The sequence below is a fragment of the Blennius ocellaris genome (assembly GCF_963422515.1).
Source record: "Blennius ocellaris genome assembly, chromosome: 6".
NCBI lineage: Eukaryota > Metazoa > Chordata > Actinopteri > Blenniiformes > Blenniidae > Blennius > Blennius ocellaris.
The window spans coordinates 16,082,886-16,107,486 of NC_137655.1; the positions used below are offsets into that span (position 1 = coordinate 16,082,886).

Sequence of the window (24,601 nt, forward strand, 5' to 3'; positions counted from 1 at the left end):
GATCACTGGGGACTCTTTGGAGGTGATTGTTCTCAGCAGTGATGACTCAGAAGAAAATAACACTTGCCATGTAAGTAGGTGACTGTCCTCTGGACATGCAGCGTGTCAGCCTTGTTTTTGATTGGACTTTTTTTTTTTTATGCTATTAACCCTGTTAAGTGGTTCCCCTGGTGGATATAGTCATTACACCGGGCTGAAGAAAAAAGGCTGTCAGAAACAAATGTACTAGTCAGAGTGCTTTTCCTGAACAACTCAGGTTATACATTGAATTACTTGCTTTTCTGTGGTCTTAAATGAAAGACAGTAAATAAATCTCGCTGATGTGTTTTAAGGCCTATAAAGAAGTTGTTCCTTGCAAGATGCAAAAAGACTTCAAACATTGACTAACTGTTTTAATCTTGTTGAAAATGTCCTTCTTCTCCAGGAGGTCACTGTACGGACTTTACCCCTACAAGTCCAGCATGATCGGTCTGGAAAACCTGGGTGATCCTTCAGGTAACTGGGACATAGTGGAGACCATCGGTAAGGGAACGTATGGCAAAGTCTACCGAGTGACCAATAAGAAAGACGGGAGCCAGGCAGCAGTGAAAGTGCTCGACCCGATCAATGTAAGTCTCATAAAAAAAAATAAAAAAATAAAAAAATCATATACTCTAATGCACGACTCAACATGACTGCAGGTTTTATGTTTTTGTCTGCAAGTCTATTTTCTACTACCATTTTAGGTCCAGACATAATATCAGTTTAGAATGACTGATGCAAAAGCATATTTTTCTAAGTGATATTAACCAGTCTCCATTTGTATCTTTTGGTACATCCAGGAATAGTGAAAAGCAAACTGTTTGAATCATTCTGAACCAGCTGAGCTTGACAACATGCTGTTCTGTTGCTGAGATAACACCGTCACACTTCCAGCTGTTGTAGTTTATAAGGCCTTAAAATAAAACAGGTCCATTATCAGGTGACAGAAGCACATGGAAACAGTATTTCCTCACTAGTTTGTCAGTGTCAAACACCAGAACACAAGTAATGATAATGACGGTATATAATGATGTATTCTTGAAGACAAAGCACAGCAATTTTGAAAAACTTGCAAACAAAAATACCCCAACTGATGATATCACCAGGAATTCTACATCCTTGAAATTTTAGCAGGACCGGGATTTGAAAAATATTTTTTTCACCACATTTATGGTTATAAAGCAAGGTATTTAGGCCTAGTAAACCTAGTAAACTTAATTAAGGTTAGTTTTATAGTATGCTTGGATGCAAAGAAGACATTTTTCGTAGTACAAGACTTTTCTTCACCTTTTTAAATTTTTTTGTTAATTTAAATGTTGACTATTATGAAAAAATGTCTGAATTTGTCACATTCTAACACCTTTCGCTGTCCAGTTTCAAATGACAGACTATTCACTATGATTTCATTGGTCAAACAACTGACTGGTAGATGACAACATGTATATAGTCCAAAACTACAAATTTGATTCTAGGAGCTGGATTGTTTGATTGGATTAACCAAAGACAAGACAGTCAGTTGAGGATGAAATCACTGAAGCTTCCAGATTTATTATTCTTGTCTCTGACGGCGAAAGCAGCTTTGAGCTGGATTACAGGTGAAAGTGTGAATGGACTTCACTTATATTGCAAAAGAGTCTCCCGGCATTTCACATTATTAGTCACATTCACCCATTCACACTCGCACAACAAAGTTTTTTTTCTGGAGACAGTCCAGCTCAGCCTCTCACTCAGAGACACTTTGACAGAAGGACCGGCTGAGATGGGAGACAGACCGTTGGTTCTTCACATATTATGCACTGCTCTGGTCTATCTGGGATTTAATTTGTATGTCCAATAACATGGAAGCTGTTCAATGAACAGATTTCTCTTGCTAAATGATGGATACACAACATGTGTCTGACATGACTGTGTGAGTCTTCGCTGTGGTGTTGTTGAGGGAGCAGACTCATAATATTGTGACAGAAGAAGAAGAAAGCCCCGGACTAAAACCATTGTGTTTTTCTTTATTACTGTGTGACTTGTCTCAGCACACGAGCCATTCAAACCGAGTAAGTTGCCCGTACTTGTTTCCTCCCCTCCATCTAGATGCAGTTGTACCTGCACTTGCTCATGTGATATATATCGATGTCTGCCCGCTTCATTTATTTCCTGTCATGTTAAGTGTAACGCACCCTCACCAAGGAAGTGTCGCTCCCGCGTCGGCCGAACGCTCCCAGTGCACCCGTTCATTTGTCTGCGTGATAGGGCCGCATTGGCAGCGTGTTGTGGGAGTGAGACTTGGCGTGAGGCAGGATGGTGATTGTGTCACCGGAGCGATCTCCATCCTGGCACCGCTATCCACCATGATGCTCCCCTGATGGCCACGGAGATGAAGCTGCCTCCGCTCCCATCCCTCTCCCTGATTAGACCGCTGACACTATCACTCAGACATCCAGGAAGAGAAATTCTGCTTCTTAGACTGTTGATCCCACCCTCCCCCCCCCCCCTTTCGAGATTTACTTCGATAGAGAAGCATTTCCAGAAATAGTTTAGCGCACCGACCCATCCCTCCTTTTGTTACTGAACTTCTATCTACCTAAATTCTACCTTGATGTCACTTTTATTATTTGTCATTATATGGGTTGTATCTCCTGCAGTGATTTTAATCAACACTGTTTGTCTCTTGGTGTTATTTAAAGGACGTGGATGAGGAAATTGAGGCTGAATACAACATTTTGAGGTCCCTGTCCAACCATCCCAACGTGGTCAAGTTTTATGGGATGTTCTACAAGTCGGACAATCTGTCTGGTGGACAGCTCTGGCTGGTGCTGGAGGTGAGCCCTTTCATTGCGTATCTCGACTGTAGTACAGACTCTTTTACAGTTACGTTTGTGAACAGCATTTCTGTATTATCAATGTTTTTTATTGTTTTCAAACGGTGTCGATCCATCCATCCTCTCCACACCAACAAGTCAAAAGGAACTCATTTATTGGGTACAGATCAAAACACAAAAGAAAATTATCCCATAGACTCACATTAAAAACTGGTGGTGTGTAATTGTGTCATTCATTGTATTTGTGAAGCTATTGAGTAGCAACTATTTCCACACCTTACTTCATTGTTATTCTCAACTTTAACAGCTTCAAAGTTGCACAGATGTGAGTGGATTTGATCAACTCGTCAAGCAAAGTCTGAGCAAGAATACCAAAATGCTTATTTCCATGAATGACGATTGTTTCTTTAATGCTGCTTCGTTCAGCTTATTTGCTTTTAGTCGTTTCCAAAAAGCAACAGCCATTTGCTAATATATTTGTAGCTGCATCCATCAAGTTATTTTCAGGTAACTCGTAGAAATGTATACCCAGTATTAACGTTTTGCTGATTTTATTTCACCCTAAAATATGAAATTATTTTCTTCAAGCAACTATTTTCAGAAAGAAACAGCGTCTAGTAGGAATGGTGTTGACTCCTCATGGTCACAACAAAAATAAATAGGATATTTAAGGAAGCTTATGCTTCTCATTTGGCGCGTGGTGTGCTGCCATGCTTGTATATGTGACTGAGGAGGAAGGAAAATAAACAAGGAACATTATTTGCTGAGGCTTGTTTGTGCTCGTATAATTTTGTTCTTTTTTTTTTTGTGTGTGTGTCTATTATAGAAATAGTTTTACTTCCTTGTCAGGCACATAATACAAACACTTATTTACCCTAAAAGATGCACCATGTTACTGACACTAAACATAACTGCATGTGTTTTATGCAGTGATAGTTTACATAAATATTGGAATTAAAAACGCGAGACCTTTTGACTTTCAGAACCGCGGCGTCACAAAACCATGAAATCTCCTTGCCTATACAAGTAGTGTGAAAGTAGGCCTCGGTTCACTGGGAAGTCCCTCCCACATGAATATTGATGCTCTCTTGCTGCTATGTGATGCCGTATTTCTTTCTCCAAACTTGTATGTGTGGGCTCGCTCCTGCCATGAATCATAATCTAAGTGTGCTGAGTGATGGACGAGTCACTGGAGCTTCTCTGTCTCCTCCCCAGCTGTGCAACGGCGGCGCCGTCACAGAACTCATCAAAAGCCTGCTCATGCGAGGCCAGCGTCTGCAGGAGCCCGTTATCTCGTACATCTTATACAGTGCCCTCTTGGTAAGACGGCCCCTCTGCAAAGACGCTTATGTTTGGGAGGAGGTGGGACGCAAACGCTTGAAGAGAGAGTGAGGATTTATCTCCAGCTGGGGACGTATGGCAGTCACTTACGAATGTCTCTCCTCCTGAACAGCTGTGGGAGTTCTTTCACGTAGTTTGCACCGCTCCACTTCTAATGCATCATATTCTAATTTAGACGGATGACTGATACCGCGATCGTGATTCATGTTCAGCACCTTGATTTTTTTGTTGTTTTTTTTCCACATCAATATAACTTAAAGGGGCTCCAGCATTTGCACAACAACCGGATTATCCATCGTGACGTCAAGGGGAACAACATTCTCCTGACAACGGAAGGAGGAGTCAAACTGGTTGACTTTGGTAAATAACCAACTTTGACAGTCAAAAAAAAATGGGCGTATCTGAACTATTTTATCTTGCAGTGCAAGGTTGGAACAATTAGTCATTTTTGTCACGCGGTCACTTGTTAAAAAGGCTCCTGCAGCCCGTCACTGTAACATTGTGAAGGTAAACACCAGAGGAGGATAAATCATTGAATGTGCGCCACACTTTAGTCCCTTTCTCACCATAACATAATTTTATTTCATGGACCGTGGCTTTAACCCCGGGCTATTATTGCTCATTTAAATTGCCTTATTTGATCCTTTGCATATTAAAAGAAAGCTGCTATGGCAAATGACTTTGAGTCACCCCCAGGCATGTTTATGTCCTCTGTGTCATGGAGATGAAGTGGACTCACGCTGATAAAAATCTGTCCTACATAATTTGAAATGATTATAGCCCATTATTATTACTGCTTGGCAGGTTGCCACACTAAATTATATGCCAGGATTTATTGATTAATTCAAACATTTAGTATCTGCCATAAATCCTACTTTTATTCTCGGGAAATTCACACTGATAAACACACTACAGAGAGCTCTAACTCTTAATTACGGAAAGCAGGGGCTGCATTTCATTGTCATTTGGACTTTAGGTGTTTCAGCTCAGCTGACCAGTGCACGGCTGAGGAGGAACACGTCAGTTGGGACGCCGTTCTGGATGGCTCCAGAGGTCAGTGTCCTCACACACACACAGGCATCAGTAACACACCTGCACACATGTTTTAATGTCTTTGGGATTTTTTCATTTTAAGTGAGCACGAGCTGTGCGACAGAGCAAAAAGAGAGAACGCCTCAGTTATTTCTGCGCGACTCTCCCTCCCTCTCTCCCCGGTGTCATTGTGTATTCCCCTCTTGTTCCCCTCCACGGGCGCCGCTCTCGAGGTCGCCTCAAGGTTAATAGCTGGGAGTCTGTGGCCCCCTTGGCTTACTCTTTGGCAGAAATGAGGTGCGGTGATTGGGCTGCTAGGGAGGGACCTCAGGGGCAATTAGAATAAACTCAGCTGTGAAATGTAGTGTCAGTTATAATTATTGACTGTGCTGAGGAGAAGCTCATACCAACAGCTACTGAACTGACCTACCTCTCAGTTTTTAAATGGGCTATAAATACACTTGGCTGACAGATTTTTTATTAATTTTTTTGGCACTAAGTAATAGACCGTGCGAACAAAGACTGAACATTAAACCTCATGAGCCTTTTTAACAATTTTCTTTAATTTATGATACTTTTTCTCTATTAGTGAACAAAAAAAGTGCTCTTTATTTTAAGGATTCAAACCTATGCCTGAGTGAGCTTTGCTTCTCTATTGGTTTAAAATTCATTGCTGAATTTTGTCCCGTTTGCAATAGAAATGGACTCATCTTGGCCACTATTGTGTTGCTTTGCAGGTCATCGCCTGCGAACAGCAGTACGACTACTCATATGACGCCCGCTGTGATGTGTGGTCTCTGGGCATCACAGCCATTGAGCTGGCGGATGGAGACCCCCCGCTGGCAGAGATGCATCCCGTTAAAGCCCTCTTCAAGATCCCCCGGTGAGTCCAGTAGAGGGCGCTCCCACCACACAGCTGGAGTCTGCCCACATGAGGATTCTCACACTGCTGCCCTCCTCCCATTAGCTCCAGGATGAACTGGATCTGACATCAGAGGTGATAAAAAAAAAAAGTGGAAAAATGTTAATTTAGGTTTTTTTTCTCTCTCAATAATTAGATTTTTTATTTTTTAAATGTGAGTTTAAATTCAAAAATTCAAAAGAAAAGTGAATTGTTGGGGTTTGATCCATGGTCCTTGTTGCTGATACGTTTTCATCTTCCCTATCTGAAAGGCAGCATCTGCTGAATAATCAGTGTTTAAAATCTTCATCATCAAAAAAAAAAAAAAAAAAATGTGCTGTAGTGTTTGGCCTTAAAATTAATGCAGTGATTGAATCTGTAAAAATATTCACGGCTGGAAACCGTGTGCGTCTGATGATCATTTGAGAGCTTTGTGGCTACACGCGGTTGACCTTTTGTTATCAGCACAATCGTGCAATTATCTCTCAGTTAGGTAGAGATATGCCCCTCTGATTGCAATTTGCATTGGTGATTAGCTCCATTCACATTGAGATGAGGCTGTCACCTCCTCCCCGGCACAATATTATCTCCTCCCTGCCAAGACAGAGGAGCATGCCTTGTGCGGCAGGAATTATGGGGGCTAACGCAGCATTTCATCAGCACTGGATTTTCACCAGAATGTTAAATAATTAGAAATGAAGGGACAGCTGATAGCAGGATGCCTCAGTGGAAATGTCTCGGCCATTTGCACTATTAGACATTACCTTTTTTTTTTTTTTAAATGAGGAGATCTTGCTTTGGGATGGTGTTTTGGAGAAAAAAAAATTCAAAGCAATCTGCAACTGGATGAATGATTTCTGTCAAATTGCAGCCATGTTTCCTCCTCCAGCAGCAGTGGTAATGGGAGATGACAAGTCAGCGTCCAGTCAGATTAAACTCCCTCAAGTTTCTGAGACTTTCTGACTTGGGGAATAACAAGGAGGCTGATCAAATTGGATGCGTGTCTTTAACATCAGTCCCTCTCTGTTTCAGCCAAAATATATATATTTCCTCTTTCCTGGGTGAACTGGGACCTTAAAGGTTTAGTGGCTGGGGCTCGTAAATTACATTGAATGTCTTGAACCATGAAATGATTCTCTTAACATGTCATTTATCTCAAATATATTTCCCCCCATTGCCACAAAATCAGGAGGAAACGCCTGTGTAACTCCTGTATGAATTACTTTCTAAATACGGAAATGTGTTTCACCTTTTGGTCTTCGCTGGTGGGGAGAGTGATTCATGATGAAGTCAGACGATTCATCCTTGCAGGTTTTCTAGATTGCACAGTTGATTTTTTTTTCTTTTTTTCCTTTTCAATTTTTTACATCACAAACCATTACCAGCTCTTCTGAAGTATTGTCCTTGGGTGATACATGTTTTATGAAACCTATGCAAGCACTAAAACAGGCAATAAGCATTTTCATCATTCTGATATTTTACAGTCCCACTCAGTAATGCGTTTCCGGACTAAAGGTTTCACTGTCGTGTGGTTAATCTTGTCTGTATCACCTACTTCATCATGGTTCCTCTTCAAAGCGCATCCAGACAGTGAAATATAAGCCAAAGGCCCCCAGCTGAGAGAAACGTTATACACTAGTGTGGCTGGACAGTCTGTCTCATCAAGCTTCAGATTTAATGGCTCCCGGTGGCGGGCCAAATAAACACTGGGCGTTGACTCCTGGGGGCCAGCAGCACATAGTCGTTATGTTTTTTTGTGGCGCTCCAGGAAATCTGCACCGCGGGAATAGGCTCTCGTCCCAGCAGTCTTTAAACGGTAAGCTGGAGCTCTGATACCTGACGCTGACGAGCTCCGCGAACGAGGGTCACCTTGGTGTGTCGTCTGTTTGTGCTTCGGAAATATCAGCCGCTTGATGAGCCGTGACATACGGGCGGACGATGCACACGTTTGAATCTCGGGTTGATCTAATTCTTAAATCTAACGCAAGGTGTTTGTGAACCTCCCCGCCCAGGTTTCACCTGTTCTGTGTTATGATTAAAAGTAATTGAGTGTGTGATGGTGTGTGTGACAGATATGTGATGTTCATGGCGACCATGAAGGAAGGTAATGGAGCGTGTCGGAGGGCAAAGTTGTAAAATCATCAACTGCAAAATTAATTACTGATAACTCAAGACAAAGATGGTCTCTGATAGTTAATATGCGGAAAGGTTAATTGCTTCAGTCAAATACACTCTGAGCCATACGGTCCAACGGGGGGCCATGTAAAACCAGACCACATTGTGTAAAGTGTGTTGTAAAGGTTAGAGGCAGGATGGCGAAAGCGTCCAAGGTTGTGTTTATTGATCGCTATTGATGTTATTCACATCTGAGCCCGGGCCAGAACAAGCGTGATAGGAGATGAAGTAAATGATGACTTGTCAGAGGCAACAAAGCCCGATGAAATCATGCGAGAGAGACCAATAAATAGTGACCAGTGTGCACTCCTCATAGGAAAGACCACAATTCTAGTCTTTCAGCATATGGAAAGTCGAGTTTAATGTATGAAACTTTTGGGCTGTGAACGTGCAGAACCATCATGTGAAACATCTTGTATATTAGCCTGACATGGATTCTCAAATACTCAGTATTTCAATGAAATGATGTCCGGATGTGTACTTCTCGACAACAAAACAACGTTTGCAGACATGCTGTCAGCTGTGGATGCTTCACTCTTTGTTTTTAGTAATGTGGTAATATCGTTTAATCAGAGACATGAACGTGTCACCCAAATCCAGTGTAAAGTCCATTTACTGTCCAAAACGTATTAGTTACTCTAAAGGTTATATCATGGTGGCACAAGGGGAGAAGTAATAATCTTGCATAATACGCCCAGAAACTTGTGAGAAAAGTCTGTCTGACTCAGTCTGACTCTGATGTTTCTGTGTCTGTGCAGCCATCATGTCTCAAAAGTCTTTATTTAAATGTTTTATAATTGCCTTTTAAACACTGGATGGAGTAAAGTAAGGACACTCAGTTTTTGAAAGCGCCGACACTAATGCAGTCCTGACCCCCCGACAGGAGACTGGTCCGATGGTTTTCCAATCATGACTTAAGGCTTTTATTATGGCCATCTTTGATGCAGTTATCTAACTGCACTCTGTGGTGTCCTGAACTACTGCAGCATTGGCAATGCAGCTGCCACAGACATGATGAATGTGGCAGTAGTTCTCCGTATTCATGCATGTATGCTCAAAGAAGCGCCGCCGCTGTGCCCCTGGTGATGGATGAGCCCAAATTTCGAAGCGTCTGGTCCGCTTGACGAAGAAGTCTTTATTTTGGCCCCTTGTGCTCGTTCTCTGTTCCATTTATATAAAGGCCAGCGTTTTGCTTTAGGAAGTCAGTGCTCTCAATGGGGTTTTTCCTTCAAATCAGGAAAAACCGACAGTATTGTTGTTTTATGCTGCGTGCCTGAAGTATTTGATGGATTTATGGAAATTAGAGGACGGTGCTTCATGTTGTGGCAGCAACACTGTGTTTGGTAAACTCTCAGGTTTATGATTCCTTAATGGTGACGATACAGATTTATCTCACTTGAGCTCACTCGGCAGATCCCGGCTGACATTGGTCAAAAGGAAGGTGCAACCAGACTGTTTGCCAGTATGTCACGAGGTAAACAGACATTAGCACACATACAGTACAGGCAATATTGAGACTCAGCATCTTAATACTGGGGTTTTAAAAGTGTAGGAGGATAAGACCCCCTTACCAGGTTTTAACTATATTGTTCTCTTCGACCCTTCCCGTTCAGACTTTATCCCAAGCAGGAAGTTTTGGTAGAATCCCGGACTCCCGAACATTTTTCACACCATAAGTTGCTATTATTGTTGATGGCTGATCGGATCAATATTCAGTTAAAAGCTCAACCTGCTAGTTCACTGTTGTCCATTTATCAAGTTCGTTTATAGATACAACTGTTGTAACTTTCACAGCTAGGTTTTTAATCCCCTTAAAACGTAGCTGTATTATTATATTTGATCGTATAATAACACAGTTATACCATTTGCTCATTTCTTCCCACCATGATGAGAAAAAAAAAAACATCCTTCAATTTGTTTCACACACGAAAAAACCTCCCCACAACCCAAAAACTGAAGGCTTTTTGTGCATTCACAATCCACTATGAATTGAATGCTTCCTGTTTCTGAAGATTTGCAATGTTTAATATCCTGTGGGAGATGGGGGGGGGGGGGGGGAAATGGTAAATTATACATATTGACTATCATATTCAAACACTGGCCTGATTTCCGTCTTTTTTCATGGCTTAGTTACAGCTGTCAGGAGCTGTTGACACCTCTCTGATTTTGCCTCAATCCACAGTGAGGAGCGTCTGACAGTACAAGCACCGCCTGGACCTAAATTTGAATAAGCCATTTGTGTTTACAATGTGAGCCAGCACTCTCACAAATACTGAAAGAGGGGAGGAAGAGAGCGAGAGAGAGAGAGAGAGAGAAAAAAAAAAACCGCGGCCTGAATTTGCTAAGCACAATGAGTGCACTTGACAGTGTTATCAGCAGAGCACTGCTATATTGACTTTGTAATGTATAAGCAGTATGGTACAACATCAAGGCGAGAACGTGTCTTCAGGCTCATATTAGAGGTTGCATTGAGGCAGTCAGTTACTGGCTTTGATCTGCACTTTGGAAAGGATTGCCTGTCTGAATTCTTATCAAAGACTCCGCTAAGTTCACTCTGTGGAAAATGACAGATTTTGTACCCCGACATCCCCCTCTTGAATCTTAAAAAAAAAAAAGAAGGAAAAAAAAAGGATGTTAAATATGTAGCTGTATAATGTGCGGCGGTTTCTGCTTCCAGTTTTGTTTACCATACACTGAATGAAACAACTTTGATATGGAGTCATGTTTTTCTTCTTTTAACTCCTGAGATTTGAACTTGTGTTAAAAAAAAAATGCTCGTGAGCTGATTCCCGCCGTGAGTCGACGTCTGGAGCGGGCCTCCCCCCCCCCCCCCGCCCCCCACAGGGGACCAAACGCTCAGCCTCCAGCTGTCACCCTGACAGCCCCTTGTGAAGATGACTGTACTCGGGGCCCTGCCCCGTCCAGCTTTGGCTTCTCCGCACAGACCTGCCTCCTGTCACCCGGCGCACTTGAAAAGTGTTAGCCTCATTATAGATGGCCTTCGTAAATGCTGCTGACAGAGGTATAACTAGCCCCCATAACTTTTGGCTCCCTGTGGCAGATGCTTGCTGCCAGACAGTGGAGCAGCAGTTATCGTTTGTCACTTTTTTCTTTTTTTTTGGGGGGGGGGGGGGTGTGTGCTGCGGCTGCCACTGACCTGGACCCCGACCAACTCATCCTCAAACCAAAAAACTCTCACAGGAGTCTGATGCTCTGCCTGCCAGCTGTCATTTGTCAACTAACTGTGGAGACAAATCTGTGCAATGTGCTGCATGTAATTCAGAGGTGTCTTCGAGAAAAGTCCGTCATCTATTGATGATGAATTTGTTCTGATTTGGTTCCAGGAATCCTTCGCCCACATTACAGAATCCAGACCAGTGGAGCAGGAGTTTCAGCCATTTCATCGGCCAGTAAGTGACCTTGATAAACCTTCATCTGGTTACAGTCTTTAGTGGGAACAAGGTGAAACTACTGAAAGCATCCCGTATGTAAGCCTGATATAGTCATTAAGTTGTAATTGACGAGTGTTATTTAGTTCTGTGTGATTTTAAAAAGTCCTGTAATTGCAATTGCTCAGTTGACCGACTCCACCACAAGTCTCACAATTCTCTGATACAGAACTCAGCATAACAAGGATTTTTCAACAAACCATGTCTTTTGATTAACAAGGGCAAAAAGAAGCGACAGCCCGTTTCTACCAACATGTAGAAACCAGCACGCCGCTCTTATAAAGGTCAACTGATGTTTATTATTCTTTATATTATTGTGTAAATAATGTGAAGAATTAGTTGCAGACTCATCTCTGGGAGGCTCACGCGATCGTTAAAACTAACCACTTGAAGAAGCAGTGCAGAGAGAGACAGCAGCTCTATAACCGTTTACATCTTAGATGAAATTAATGAGTTACAACAGTTAATGAGAATCAGCCACTAATTCCTCCCTGTTCATACTAGCAGAATCACAGTAATAACATTACTATATAACTTCTTCGTGGTCCTGTGTGGCCTCTGATACAAATGGAGTCAAATTATATGAATTAAATGATAATTGTATCTCTGTACTCTAAAATATCTAAATCGACAGACAATTAAGTATGTTTTTTTTTTTTCATTGTGTCGTGTGAAATACTTGAACATATATGGAGATAGAGTCCTTTTAATCAGGTAAACATCAGCCTTACCAGCTGGTGAGTGGGCGGGAATGTGTGTGTAAACTCACAGGGAGCTGAAATTGATATTTTATGACCAGATTCTATCAACCCCAGCCCCCTCTTGTCTTTCTATTCATTGACTTCCATTTGTGTAAATCTGCCACAGTGGCACAAACTAATTCACCTGAGTTATCAGCTCTAACTGAGGCCTGATAACTTATCATTTCCTCCACTGTGCACAGCTAATGATGTCGGAGGTGGCTGGTAATGGCTGCGCAAGAATATACAACCTCAATATCTGCGGCAGAGAGGCGCGTGAGTCTGAACCACGATGAGGAAATACAATTCAATTTGTTTGGGAAATCATTTCTGCAGGCATGGTTTTGTAGCTAGCAGCAATGTTTGCTTTACTGGGGAAAAAAAAAACAAAAAACTAGGAGTAATTGAAAGAAGAAAACAATAGTGGCCTTTTCGTGTCACTTCCTCAGTTATTGATTAGTTGTGACAGAATTGAGGCTTATTTTCCCTCAAACCAAGACTTAGTGGTAATGTTATTATTATTTTTTCAAACCTTTTTTTTATTTTTACAACATCCTTGCAGTGTTTTTATTGGATGCAATTTGGATTGCTGCTGTCTAATCTGGGTTAATGGATTGTTTGATAGCATATCAAGGTTAATCTCGTCAAACAAAGCCCACCAGAGTTCAATGTGGGGCTGGGGGGGGGGGGCTGAACAATGTTATCAAGCGTCGCAGGCTGTTGGCGAACGGCTGTGTGTGTGTGTGTGTGTGTGTGTGTGTGTGTGTGTGTGTGTGTGTGTGTGTGTGTGTGTGTGTGTGTGTGTGTGTGTGTGTGTGTGTGTGTGTGTGTGTGTGTGTGTGTGTGTGTGTGTGTGTGTGTGTGTGTGTGTGTGTGTGTGGCTAAACTGGGAAGGTGGGGGGTGGGGGTAATAAATCCATCACCGGCGTCTGCACTTGGGCAGCCAAAGATCTGACTCCTGTGACAAAGTGGCCCCGCTGTTCAGCATCCTGGCAGCACAAGTCCCACTAATAGCAGCAACCTCTGCCTAATGTCCTGACGCTAATGAATTCATGGAATTAACTTTCAGCCCAACAAACTGATAAAAGAAACAGAATTTCAGTGCAGATTAGGAGGTCGGAACTAGATGAGTGTTTTCCTGCTATCTGGCCTCTGTCTGTAGTCACTGGTGCCTCTCTCTCTCTCTTTCTCTCTCTCTCTCTCTCTCTCTCTATTCTCTCTCTCTCTATTCTCGCCCTCTCTCTCTATTCTCTCTCTCTCTATTCTCGCCCTCTCTCTCTCTCTCTCTCTCTCTCTCACACACAAACCACCTTAAGTTATGATTTGAAGTCTCTCATTCATTGTTTTTGAGTGAAGTTTTAATAGACGATCAGCGAGAAACATATGCATGTAAATCATTTTCTCATTTTCTCTTGACAAACAGGAAGAAATTAATCGTAACAGCATATAAACAAATAACACAAATGTCAGCATTGACTTTAACATGTTATTTAAATATATATTGGCCTTTTAATATTTATATCTATGCCCGCGTATTATCATAGGTTTCTAAAGTTTTAAGTTTGTTTCAAATGATCTTTTCCTAATAGGATGTAAATAATTAATTGTTGTACTTCATGTATGCTGTTATCTTTTCATTCATCCTTATAATGTCCACTCTTTCATTTGGTGCTGGGAACTCCTGTAAACGACCCTTTTCTAAGGGTCTTTTTTGTCTGCCACTAACAAAATATTAGCTATTTCAGGCATGAGTTAAAATATAATAATAATAATAATAATAATAATAACAACAACATGTTACACAAGACTTCTGATTGTATATATTTTGTCTTGTAGCAACTAAAAACAGCCAACGCTTCTGTCGTGGTTGTTTTTTATAGTGCAGTGTTAAGGTGTCAATATTAGTGGGGTTATTTGTACCGGCAGCAAACTGACAGCTGACTCCCCCGCTGAAGAGTAGCTGCAGGCCCCGTATCACTGAAGTGACATCACCTAATGGCAAACACTGCACATCACAGATAGGACTCACGGCTGCTCTGCAGCCGGGCTTGTTTGGACTCGGGGGCCATGGTGACGGTGACCATGTGGTACTCAGGCGGACGGGAAACGACAGATAGTGACCCAGATGTTAAAACCCTTGCGAGGAGCTCCCTGCTGGTGTGTGAGTGTCACTCAGAGCTGATCCAGACAAAATAAGCCCGCTGCAATGTTCAGGTGATTGCACTTGGCTGATTTGAGGATGTATGAATAATAATTTGTCCGTTTGTTTTCTCTCCCGATGGAAGAAGAAGTGACTGTGTGATACTTTGTCTCCTCAAGGTGTCTGATAAAGGACTTCGAGGCGCGCCCGTCAGTCACCCATCTCCTGGAGCATCCCTTCATCAAGCAGGCCCACGGGAAAGATATGGCCCTCCGGCAGCAGTTGGCAACTCTTATCCGAGAGCAGCAAGAAATTGGCTGCAAGACCAAAACCAAGTGAGTCTCTTTACGTGCATTTCAAAAGCTCACAGGAGAAATAACAACCTGCGTTGGCAGCTCGTACTGCTTCATTTCAGTGTTGGAGATCTCTGTATGGCAACTGACAGCAGCGATATGTCTTCTGTCCAGTAGGGGGCAGGCACTCATCTCCTTACAGTCAGGCACAGACATGAAGCTGAGGCCCAGTAATGGACATTACTGTGTGATTAACAGGGAAGTCCAAGGAGCTTGACTAATTCAGAAGGAGTGATTGTGCTGAGTAACCTTAGAATAATAAATCCCATTTAGACCCGTGTAGATGTTCCGGCGCTCTGACATAGTACAGAGTGGCTTTCCACTCAATTAAACCCTTGATGGAGTAAATAAACATATAGATTTACTCCTTAGAACAGGTGACATTTACAGTACTGTCTGCTAGATTTTAAATTAGCTCATTAAGGTTATTTTCTTTTGGAATTACACGAGTGTCTGCAATCCAAAGCCTCCGTTTTTGTACAGTCAGATAAACTGAAATACAAACATTTAAAAACACTTTTTGTGGAAAAATGTCATCTGTTATGAATACTTCACCCAGACACTGTCGCGGCAGCAAATGACAGAGCAGGACGTTGTGCTGTTTGCAGGAGAAATACTGACTTTGGCAATGCTTAATCTTCATTATAAAGGAGTTTGCTGAACCTGCCCTTGACTGAGCGTCTTGATGTCGTGCCAGCTCTGTTTACTCCCGAGAGTGTGCAGAGTCGGAGCCTGAGCCTGATCCTGAATTCCTGTCCACAGTGAAAGTGGATAATGGGATTAGGAGCTTGTAGGGCGAGAACTGGGCTCGCCTGGTTTAGTCTCTCATGCCACAGATCAGCAAACAATGGCTCCAGATAAGAATAAAGACATAGAGAACTTTAAAAGTAGCTGCCGTAGGTGGAATAGTGTGATTTACTTCAAAGCGGGCGAGAGTTAGAGGCTCGAGGTCTCGATTCCTTCTCCAAAGGGACATGATGACGAGGATTCACTTTATAGCAACCACATACTGAGCATATTTCTTTGGTGCTGCATTTACACTATATTCAGAATACAAAATTATTACAAAGGCAGAGGAAGGGGTGATTTCTAACCTGGAGCTTGAATTTTTTTGGGATTCGTTTGATTGATAATTTAATATAATAGAATATAGATAACGCTTTTGAATGACAGATGTTATTATTATTTATGATATTTTGAGGGTTGAAAATAAAGCAGGATTGTATTCGTGCTTTTTCAAGAGCTCATTAAAATCTCATTAATAAGCTAATTGTGCATTTGTCTTGCTTTATTCTGACTTTACGAACACTAAAGCCAAATAAAACAGACTCAAAGTAAGTAATAATTCTTGCTGGTTTGTAAGCTGAGATTTATTGTGACTTAATAAGAAAGTACAACTACTACATGTATCCAAGATAAAAACTGTAAAAACATCCACCTGTTTTGCTTTGAACCGCTCAAATTTAGGATCAAAGCTCTCATATTAACAATCTGAGCCGACACTTGATTAAAATGTTTATTTTTGATGTCTCCCAGAGACTTTCAGCTATCTTTGAATTTTTCAAAAACCTACTTCCTCCAATTAAACATAATACACTTATTCCATTAGACCGAGTGCTACCGACTATACACCTTATGATCATTACATTTGGTATAACTGCACATCCCACTGTCCAGTACAACGGATGCCGCATAAAGTCTTCACCCCCTTCAGTAGTAACACCAATTTTATTGAAGTTACTGCTGGCGTTGAATGGAAAAAATAGCTATAGCTAAAATAACTACTATATATATTTATATATAAAGGAAAATATGTATTTTCTTGACTATGATAATGTTTTTTCCCCTCATAGGATTTTTACATTATAAGATTTTGTTAGTGGCTGTAATGATCCATAATCAATATAAATGATCTCATACTACTTTAATATAATGACGTGTCTGTGCGTGTGATGTAATGTGAAACTTAGATTTTGCTCTTAAACTTATATTTCATATTATTGTTTGTGTCTCCAAACATGTTGATGTTTATCAATCATAATAATAAATAGATTCACTCTTTCACGCACATTTCATGACTTATTTGGAAATATTAAGAAATGATACAGGGAGAGGCGTCCCTCTGACCCTCAAATGTTCCTTCCCCTGAAGCTCTCTGGAACCAATCAGAGGAAACCTGCCATTAAATAACTGCATTGAATGGCTTGAAGGAGCATCTGAAATGATCATTGGTGCACCTTGGATTTAGTAAAGAATGTATTCGGATAGCTACAAGCTATCAACTATCAAAACAGGAAGGTGTTGTCAGGATTTAACTCCACACAGAGCGAAACACACTGACAAAGATACTGAAGCAGCTGATCCTTGAAATTCACAGAAATGGCTGAATGCCCACATAAAGCAGCCGACACTCAAATGTGACTCAATTTTAGAATTTTTTTTTTTTTTTTGTCACACTCTGCGGCGTCCCCAGAGGTTTCCATTGAGCCAGCTGGGTGTGTGTTGACCTCTGCCCACCGGGGCTCACTGGAGAGTGAGAGGTCAAAACACAGATGAAGTGCAATCACAGCCTGTGATAATAGCAGCCGTGTCTCCTGGGAAAGCTTAAAGGGCCTCACAACAAACCCTGGAAGTGACTGGCTCTTATGTTCGGCCGGTCAAACTGCTGTTTCTCATTTGACGGTCACTTTACGGCTTTCTGATGCAATTCCATGTCCTTGACTTCCTATAGGCACGAGCGGATCAATACTCGTAAAACCCTCATAATAGAGAGCTGCCCGGATGATGATCTGGTAAATCTGGAGTTCTTAGATGAGGTAAGATCTAATGTGTATACCTCATGGGTGGCGTATTGATCGACCCCAAGGTGCGATGCTCTTGATTCGATGTGTGTGTGTGTGTGTGTGTGTGTTATTTCCGTTCTCCAGGAGACAATCATCAACCATCTGCACAAGAGGTATGATGAGCTGCAGGTGTACACTTACGTCGGCGACATCCTCATCGCTCTCAATCCCTTCCAGAATCTCAGCATCTACTCTCCTCAGGTCTGCATTGAAACGTTGGCTCAGATGTAGTGACGCACGTCTGTCAGTCATGACCCCGATTCTGCCTCGTTGTGGACTGACTGTGTGTATAAGGGTTGTGACAACATATATAAGCAAAGAGTTCAAACGAAGAAATATTGAAATATCACCTGAAGATGAAAACACAGAGATTTGCTTTGTTTTTGTTTTTGTTTTCTTTTTATAAAAATGGGCACGCCTCTAATGAACAGTCAGCTTCCGTTTTCTCTACTTTCCCTCTTTTTTTTTTTTTTAAATATCAAGTATTAGGAATAAGCAGATACCACATGCTGTGAGGTTGTTTCACCACAAGAGACTCAGTAAACTGCAGTTGATGTTTCCCTCCTCGTATTCTCATCATGATATTGCCAGACAATGTTTGGTAAAAATCCCGTGAACGCTTGTGTTTCCTATTAGTTCTCGAAGCTGTACCACGGCGTGAAAAGAGCTGAAAATCCTCCACACATCTTTGCTACGGCAGACGCAGCCTACCAAGGAATGGTGACATTCTGCAAAGACCAGGTACTACTCAGAAAACTCATGCAATAAGTGGCAACATCCTGGTTTGTGCTTGTGAAACTGATGAAACGATAATGCAAAACTTTGACGGGAATTACTTCTGACACTTGCAAAAGCAGAGGTGTTTAGCTTCTTGTGAAAAAAAAAGAGAGAGAGATTTATTTAATTCTTTTGAACCTTGTAAATAGCGATGGAAAATGTCTGGAACAATCTTGCCAATATTTCTGGCTTGATGAGTTGTTTCCTCTCGCTGTAGTGTATCATCATCAGCGGGGAGAGCGGCGCGGGGAAAACAGAAAGTGCCCATCTGATTGTGCAGCATCTTACCTTCCTGGGAAAGGTAAACTATCAGTAATGTCCACTCTGGTTTTTGAGGTACAGATCGGCGAACTGTTTTTTTTCCAGTCGTATTGTAAAATTAAACTGTATCCTGACGTGTGCTACAATCCAAAATGTGTGTGTGATTCCTATCATCTGATTTTTATCATTTAAAATGATCAAGTAATGTGTGTATTTAATGGGAAAGCAGTGAGGCCACCCATTACAGACATGTTTTTCTAAGATTGGCTTGATCGTGTACCTCATATTAATAAAAAAAAGATATTCAAGTCTTGCTAATTTAATATTACAACGCAATTTTTAAAAAATCATGAGGAGAGGCATATAGTACCTTCACCTCACTGTAGGGGGCAGTGCTTGACACGAATCCTAAAACATAGCTAGACTCGAAAAATATTTATAATTGACCATCTGTTCCTCTGAGAGTTTTCCCCCCAACCTCACTACACATTGCTTGTGTGGACCGCCACAGAAACTTTCAACTATCTCAACTGCATCGCTTCAAAAATAAAATCGTTGTTTGCCCTCAGGCAAACAATCGGACTCTCCGCGAGAAGATCCTGCAGGTGAACCCTCTGGTGGAAGCTTTTGGAAACGCCTGCACAGCCATCAACGACAACTCCAGCCGCTTTGGCAAATACCTGGAGATGAAGTTCACGCCGACCGGAGCGGTCATCGGGGCCAAGATATCCGAATACCTGCTGGAGAAATCGAGGGTCATCAAACAGGCGACGTAAGCGACTCCCTCACCCGGTCTCGCCGGTTCCGTGTTGCTCTTCTGACTGCAGAGTGTTTTTCCTTTCAGGGGGGAGAAAAACTTCCACATATTCTATTACATATACGCCGGACTTTACCACCAAGACAAGCTGAGGACTTACAGGCTGCCCGACGGGACGCCTCCCAGGTCTGAGCTGCCGTTTGACCTCGTCGACGGTGATCTTGCCACCTCTCGCGTCGCACCCCGACACGGAAATGACATTTATGCCGTGCGTCCGCAGGTACATCGACAGCCGGAACGGCAAAGTGATGCAAGACATCGTCTCCAGCAAACTGTACAAGGAGCAGTTTGATGCCATTCAGGAGTGCTTTCGGAACATCGGCTTCACTGAAGATGTAATACGAGCTGAACATCACATATCCAGCATTTGCTCACTTTTAATTGCTGGAGAATTCTGTTTCACGTGTGTGTCTTTCCTCAATCGTTTTTAGGAGGTCAACTCTGTCTATCGCATTCTTTCGGCCATTTTGAACACGGGCAACATTGAATTTGCTGCCATCACGTCGCAACACCAGACCGATAAGAGTGAAGTGCCTAACTCAGAGGCCTTAGAGAATGGTAAGAGGCCATGTGTTTATCACATTTTTCTAGTTACAAAAAACGGTGGCTTCAACTTCAACAGCAGGCTTGATCAACTAATTTAATTCACAAGTCCCAAACAACCGTGTTTTATCTCTTATCGGAACCGGAACAGTAAAATGATGAGTATATTAACCTAAATCGTTTTGTGTTTTATTGTGAAGAAGCAGGAAAAATGTCCACATTGAATGCACCTTTCAGAAAACTATTATGAACTTGAAGGATTTTGAGGATAAAACAATAGCTTTTAAGTTAAATTTTTTTTTATTTCCTTGAAGAAAAAAGGTGCAACCTGAAATCCTCCCCGAGTCTCTTGAGACTTATGTTATTAAAAACCAGTCGGTTCTCAGGCTGCATGCTTTCTGCCAAATGTTTTCACAAACACCCGTTCAGCATGGTTTTGATGCTGATGTCATTTTGCTGGCAGAAGCAATGGTGGCTTTGCTCAGCTTTCTCTTTTGCAGTAACTGTGACACGAGGGAATTTGTTGATGTATTTTTAGGTTGTTAAACTTGTTTAGGTGCTTCAGTTTCATATCGAATCTATTTGGATAAATTACTTTTATTTGCACTGTACAAAAACCAAAACCAAAAAGGAAGAGTAATATATTCACCATTTACTGTTCAAAATGACAAAAGTCTTGCAGGATGTTGAAATTATATGAATTCCAAATACGCAGGCATAGGGGATGTGCAGAGTCACAAGCAGACGGTGAACGGATGGCTGTGACGTATATTTATGCCAATAAGATGAGCTGTTGATTGTCACACTGCTTTCCTCAGCCGCTTGTCTCCTCAGCATCGGCCCCGAGGAGCTGCAGGAGGCGCTGACCTCTCAGTGTGTGGTCACACGGGGCGAGACCATCATCCGCACCAACACCGTCGACAAAGCCGCCGACGTCCGGGACGCCATGTCCAAGGCCCTGTACGGACGCCTCTTCAGCTGGATCGTGAACCGCATCAACTCGCTGCTGCAGCCTGACATGAATATCTGGTGAGTCCGTGCTCCGTGATGAGCATCTATGTGGACGTCCACCGCTTCTCTCTCTCTCTCTCTCTCTCTCTCTCTCTCTCTCTCTCTCTCTCTCTCTCTCTCTCTCTATCTGTCTCTCTCCTCCGATTGTCTCGGGCGATCACGCCGAGTCTCTGCAAAGCTCCGATGACCTTTCTGGAAGTCTGTGGAGGTAGATGCAAACACGCGGAGGAGAATATCAATGGGCGAGCGCAAGACAAGCAAACGGGGGGCATAAAAAGTTTTAATAAATTTTTGATACGGAGTTGCGTGCAGAGAAAATAATGTTCAGATGATTAAAAAGACTTCAGAGAGACTGCAGAGAGGCTTTTCATTGATCCGAAAGAATTCCTTCATAAATATGAGCGTCGACTGTCAAGGAGTGGTCTCTCACAGACGCACACAAGCCAGAGTCCCTGTCTGCATTCCAGTCATCTTTGCCGCTTCCTTATTGCCATTAATAACCCGGTAGCACAGGCGAAAGGTGACCTCTACGTACAGTGGGTAATGACTGATCATGAAAGTAGCAGCGCCGAGCGCCCAATAAAAAATGCAGGATCTTAAGTCTTCATGCTGTGTTGTACAAGTGTGTATTGTTTGTGCAGATATCGAAAATGTCTCAGGGTTGAATCAATGGAGACTGAAATAAAACCATTTAAGAACCTCTGACTTTTTTTTGAAAGCCGATGTTTATGGTTCTTCATCAGGCGATGCTGCCCCGGACCAGACTCTGTATTTGGGTTGAACTCGGATTATCATTAAAGTTTTATCAATTAATACGGCTACTGGGGGATTTGCTTGTTCCATCGCACGGAAGAAATAACTTTGTTTGTCCCCCTTTTCTCTCCTTTGAAGTGCCGCAGAGAGCTGCATGAATGTGGGAATCCTGGACATCTTTGGATTCGAAAACTTCAAGAAGAACTCGTTTGAACAATTGTGCATCAACATCGCAAACGAGCAGATCCAGTTTTACTTCAACCAGCACATATTTGCCCTCGAACAGGTAGGTTAAAAAAAACACAACTGCTAAAACACAAAACACATTTCCTTTTAGATAAGTGGCATCATGATATTTCCCTTCTACCTGCCTTAACATTTCATTTTCCCCTACGATCTTAAAGGACACCTGATCCCTCCCGTTGTCCAAAGTTATGCTCGAGGTTTATCAGTGGTTCATAGATTGCTAGTCGGTGTGACTGAGAGTGTGTGTGACCGGTGATCTGTCCAGGTTGTATTCAGGCCTCACATGAGAAGGCAATGTGCAAATGTGTTACACACGGAATGTTTCCTCAAAAAAAACCAACCAAAAAACATCTGCTTTATTTTGTCCCTACATATGCCTGAATATCATTTGAATTGTAATTAAAAAAAAAAAACAACGGAAAACAACATGAGTGTTTACACATTCATCAAGGCAGAGACGCTCTCAACATGATCATTTTGTTTATAGCTTGTAGCTGTGAGAAGTAAAGGATTGTTTATACAGTAGTACCACCTCTAAATTACTCACTTAATTGATTTAATGAAGCTGTTTACACTGAAGTGAGAGAGCTCTCTATTCTGCTTGATGGAAATGAATAGACATTAATCAAGAACCATTTTGCCATAATGCTTTTAAGTTTGCATTAACTTTTACAGAGTCTCTTAAAAGTGAATTACAAGACAAGGCAGGGGCAATTTCTTTCAAGTTGCACATTTTATTACCAGCAACTCTGCTCTGATTTACATTGTGGAGCAGTGATCATCTCAGACATAGAATTGAATAGAATAGTGTTGCGGAAGATTCCAAACTAAATCATTTATTGAGGCCAAATTCCTCCCTGATTAAAACCTTTTGCTCATTCATTTACATTTCCAGCATTTCCTTAACCACAACTGTCATCAGAAGCAACATTCAGGCTTTTCACATTAACAACGGCAGTGATCATGGAAAGTGGGGCCTTTAGCTTGTGAGAAAGTTTCTCCCCCGGTGTCGGGCGGGAGCTCGGTGAAAGTGGGGATTTTAATTTGGTGTCGACGTCTTCAGTGTTGCTGTACACAGAAGCTGATTATTCTGAGTTAATGACTTAAACATGAGACCGGTTTAGATCCATTGGTTCCACCACTTTACTAGTAAAATATATATTTAAAACAACTTTTTGATCTGAAATTAAACAGATGCAGTGATATGATGTGACTCTGGGTTATTTGCACATTGAAATAAATTATGAATAAGTAAGTGGCTCTATTTGTTAGTTTGGAGCTGCTCTGCTTTATGCATTCAGTCAAAGACGCTATTATGCTGTAGACTTCAGCCGCGCGCACACACACACACACACACACACACACACACACACACACACACACACACACACACACACAGCTGCAACTGTTTGATTTTGTTGATTAGAAACTATTTCTCCCTTCACATGCACAAATCATATCCAGCCCAGATTGGTTAATTGGGTCATTTAGAGAAACCATTAACAGGCTAGTCTGCATTCACTGGTTCTAATTAGATGGAATACCAGAGCGAGGGAGTGGATGCCAGCCTGGTGGAGTACGAGGACAACAGGCCCATCCTGGACACGTTCCTGCAGAAGCCCATGGGTCTCCTGTCCCTGCTGGATGAGGAGAGCCGCTTCCCTCAGGCCACTGACCAGACCCTCGTGGGTAAGACTGGAACTGCACGTCATCCAGCTTTGACTTGTCATGTCATGTCATGCAATGGAGCATCTTTCAATATATCTCTGTTTGTTTTGTTGTTGTTGTTGTTTTTCTTCCTCTTCCACATCTTGTTTTCAGATAAATTTGAGGACAATTTACGCTGCAAATATTTCTGGATACCCAAGCGAATGGAGTTCTGTTTTGGAATTCAACATTACGCGGGAAAGGTAATAAACACATTATGGAATCTGTGCATCAATTCACCCGCTGTCATGATTGTGGATGTAACAAAGGTGTAGATGTCATTCAACACGTTTTCAGAGTTCTTGGAAATAGATTGTGTGAATAAAGGCATATTTGAACTAGACAATAAGTACTTCAAAAAGACAATACGATCAAATAACATCTTTGAAATGAATGCTCTCGTCATTTTAATGAAAAACTTACACGATTAGTCCTTTCTACTTTACTTTGACATGTCTAATCTATGACTGTTGAGACAAAGTGACATGTCATTTGTGTCTTTTATTTTGAGAAGCAATTGTGCTTGAAAGTCAAACGTTTATGTCAATGCAATAGAAAAAAAGAAATTTACATTTTGTGCTGTAGTGCAAATGGATATGTGGAGGTACGATGTGGCTCAAGATTTTTCAAACCCCTGACTTGAAGCATTCATAGTTCTGTACCAACATGCACTGAACC

At 41.9% G+C, this 24,601-nt stretch overlaps 1 protein-coding gene across 1 annotated transcript in view; it reads left to right on the forward strand.

Moving 5' to 3' along the window:
- Positions 1-425: 425 nt before the first annotated feature.
- Positions 426-24,601, forward strand: part of myo3b (myosin IIIB) — a 58,516-nt gene continuing 34,340 nt past the window's right edge. The window contains exons 1-20 of the mRNA XM_080497767.1: positions 426-608; positions 2,700-2,834; positions 4,050-4,154; positions 4,436-4,535; positions 5,152-5,228; positions 5,945-6,090; positions 11,628-11,693; positions 14,792-14,947; positions 17,697-17,781; positions 17,893-18,009; positions 18,445-18,549; positions 18,803-18,886; positions 19,416-19,618; positions 19,691-19,789; positions 19,884-19,998; positions 20,095-20,221; positions 21,025-21,235; positions 22,109-22,256; positions 23,752-23,905; positions 24,038-24,126. Coding sequence (XP_080353893.1) covers positions 462-608; positions 2,700-2,834; positions 4,050-4,154; positions 4,436-4,535; positions 5,152-5,228; positions 5,945-6,090; positions 11,628-11,693; positions 14,792-14,947; positions 17,697-17,781; positions 17,893-18,009; positions 18,445-18,549; positions 18,803-18,886; positions 19,416-19,618; positions 19,691-19,789; positions 19,884-19,998; positions 20,095-20,221; positions 21,025-21,235; positions 22,109-22,256; positions 23,752-23,905; positions 24,038-24,126 — 2,469 coding nt within the window. The 5' untranslated portion in view covers positions 426-461. The remainder of the gene's footprint in view (positions 609-2,699; positions 2,835-4,049; positions 4,155-4,435; positions 4,536-5,151; positions 5,229-5,944; positions 6,091-11,627; positions 11,694-14,791; positions 14,948-17,696; positions 17,782-17,892; positions 18,010-18,444; positions 18,550-18,802; positions 18,887-19,415; positions 19,619-19,690; positions 19,790-19,883; positions 19,999-20,094; positions 20,222-21,024; positions 21,236-22,108; positions 22,257-23,751; positions 23,906-24,037; positions 24,127-24,601) is intronic.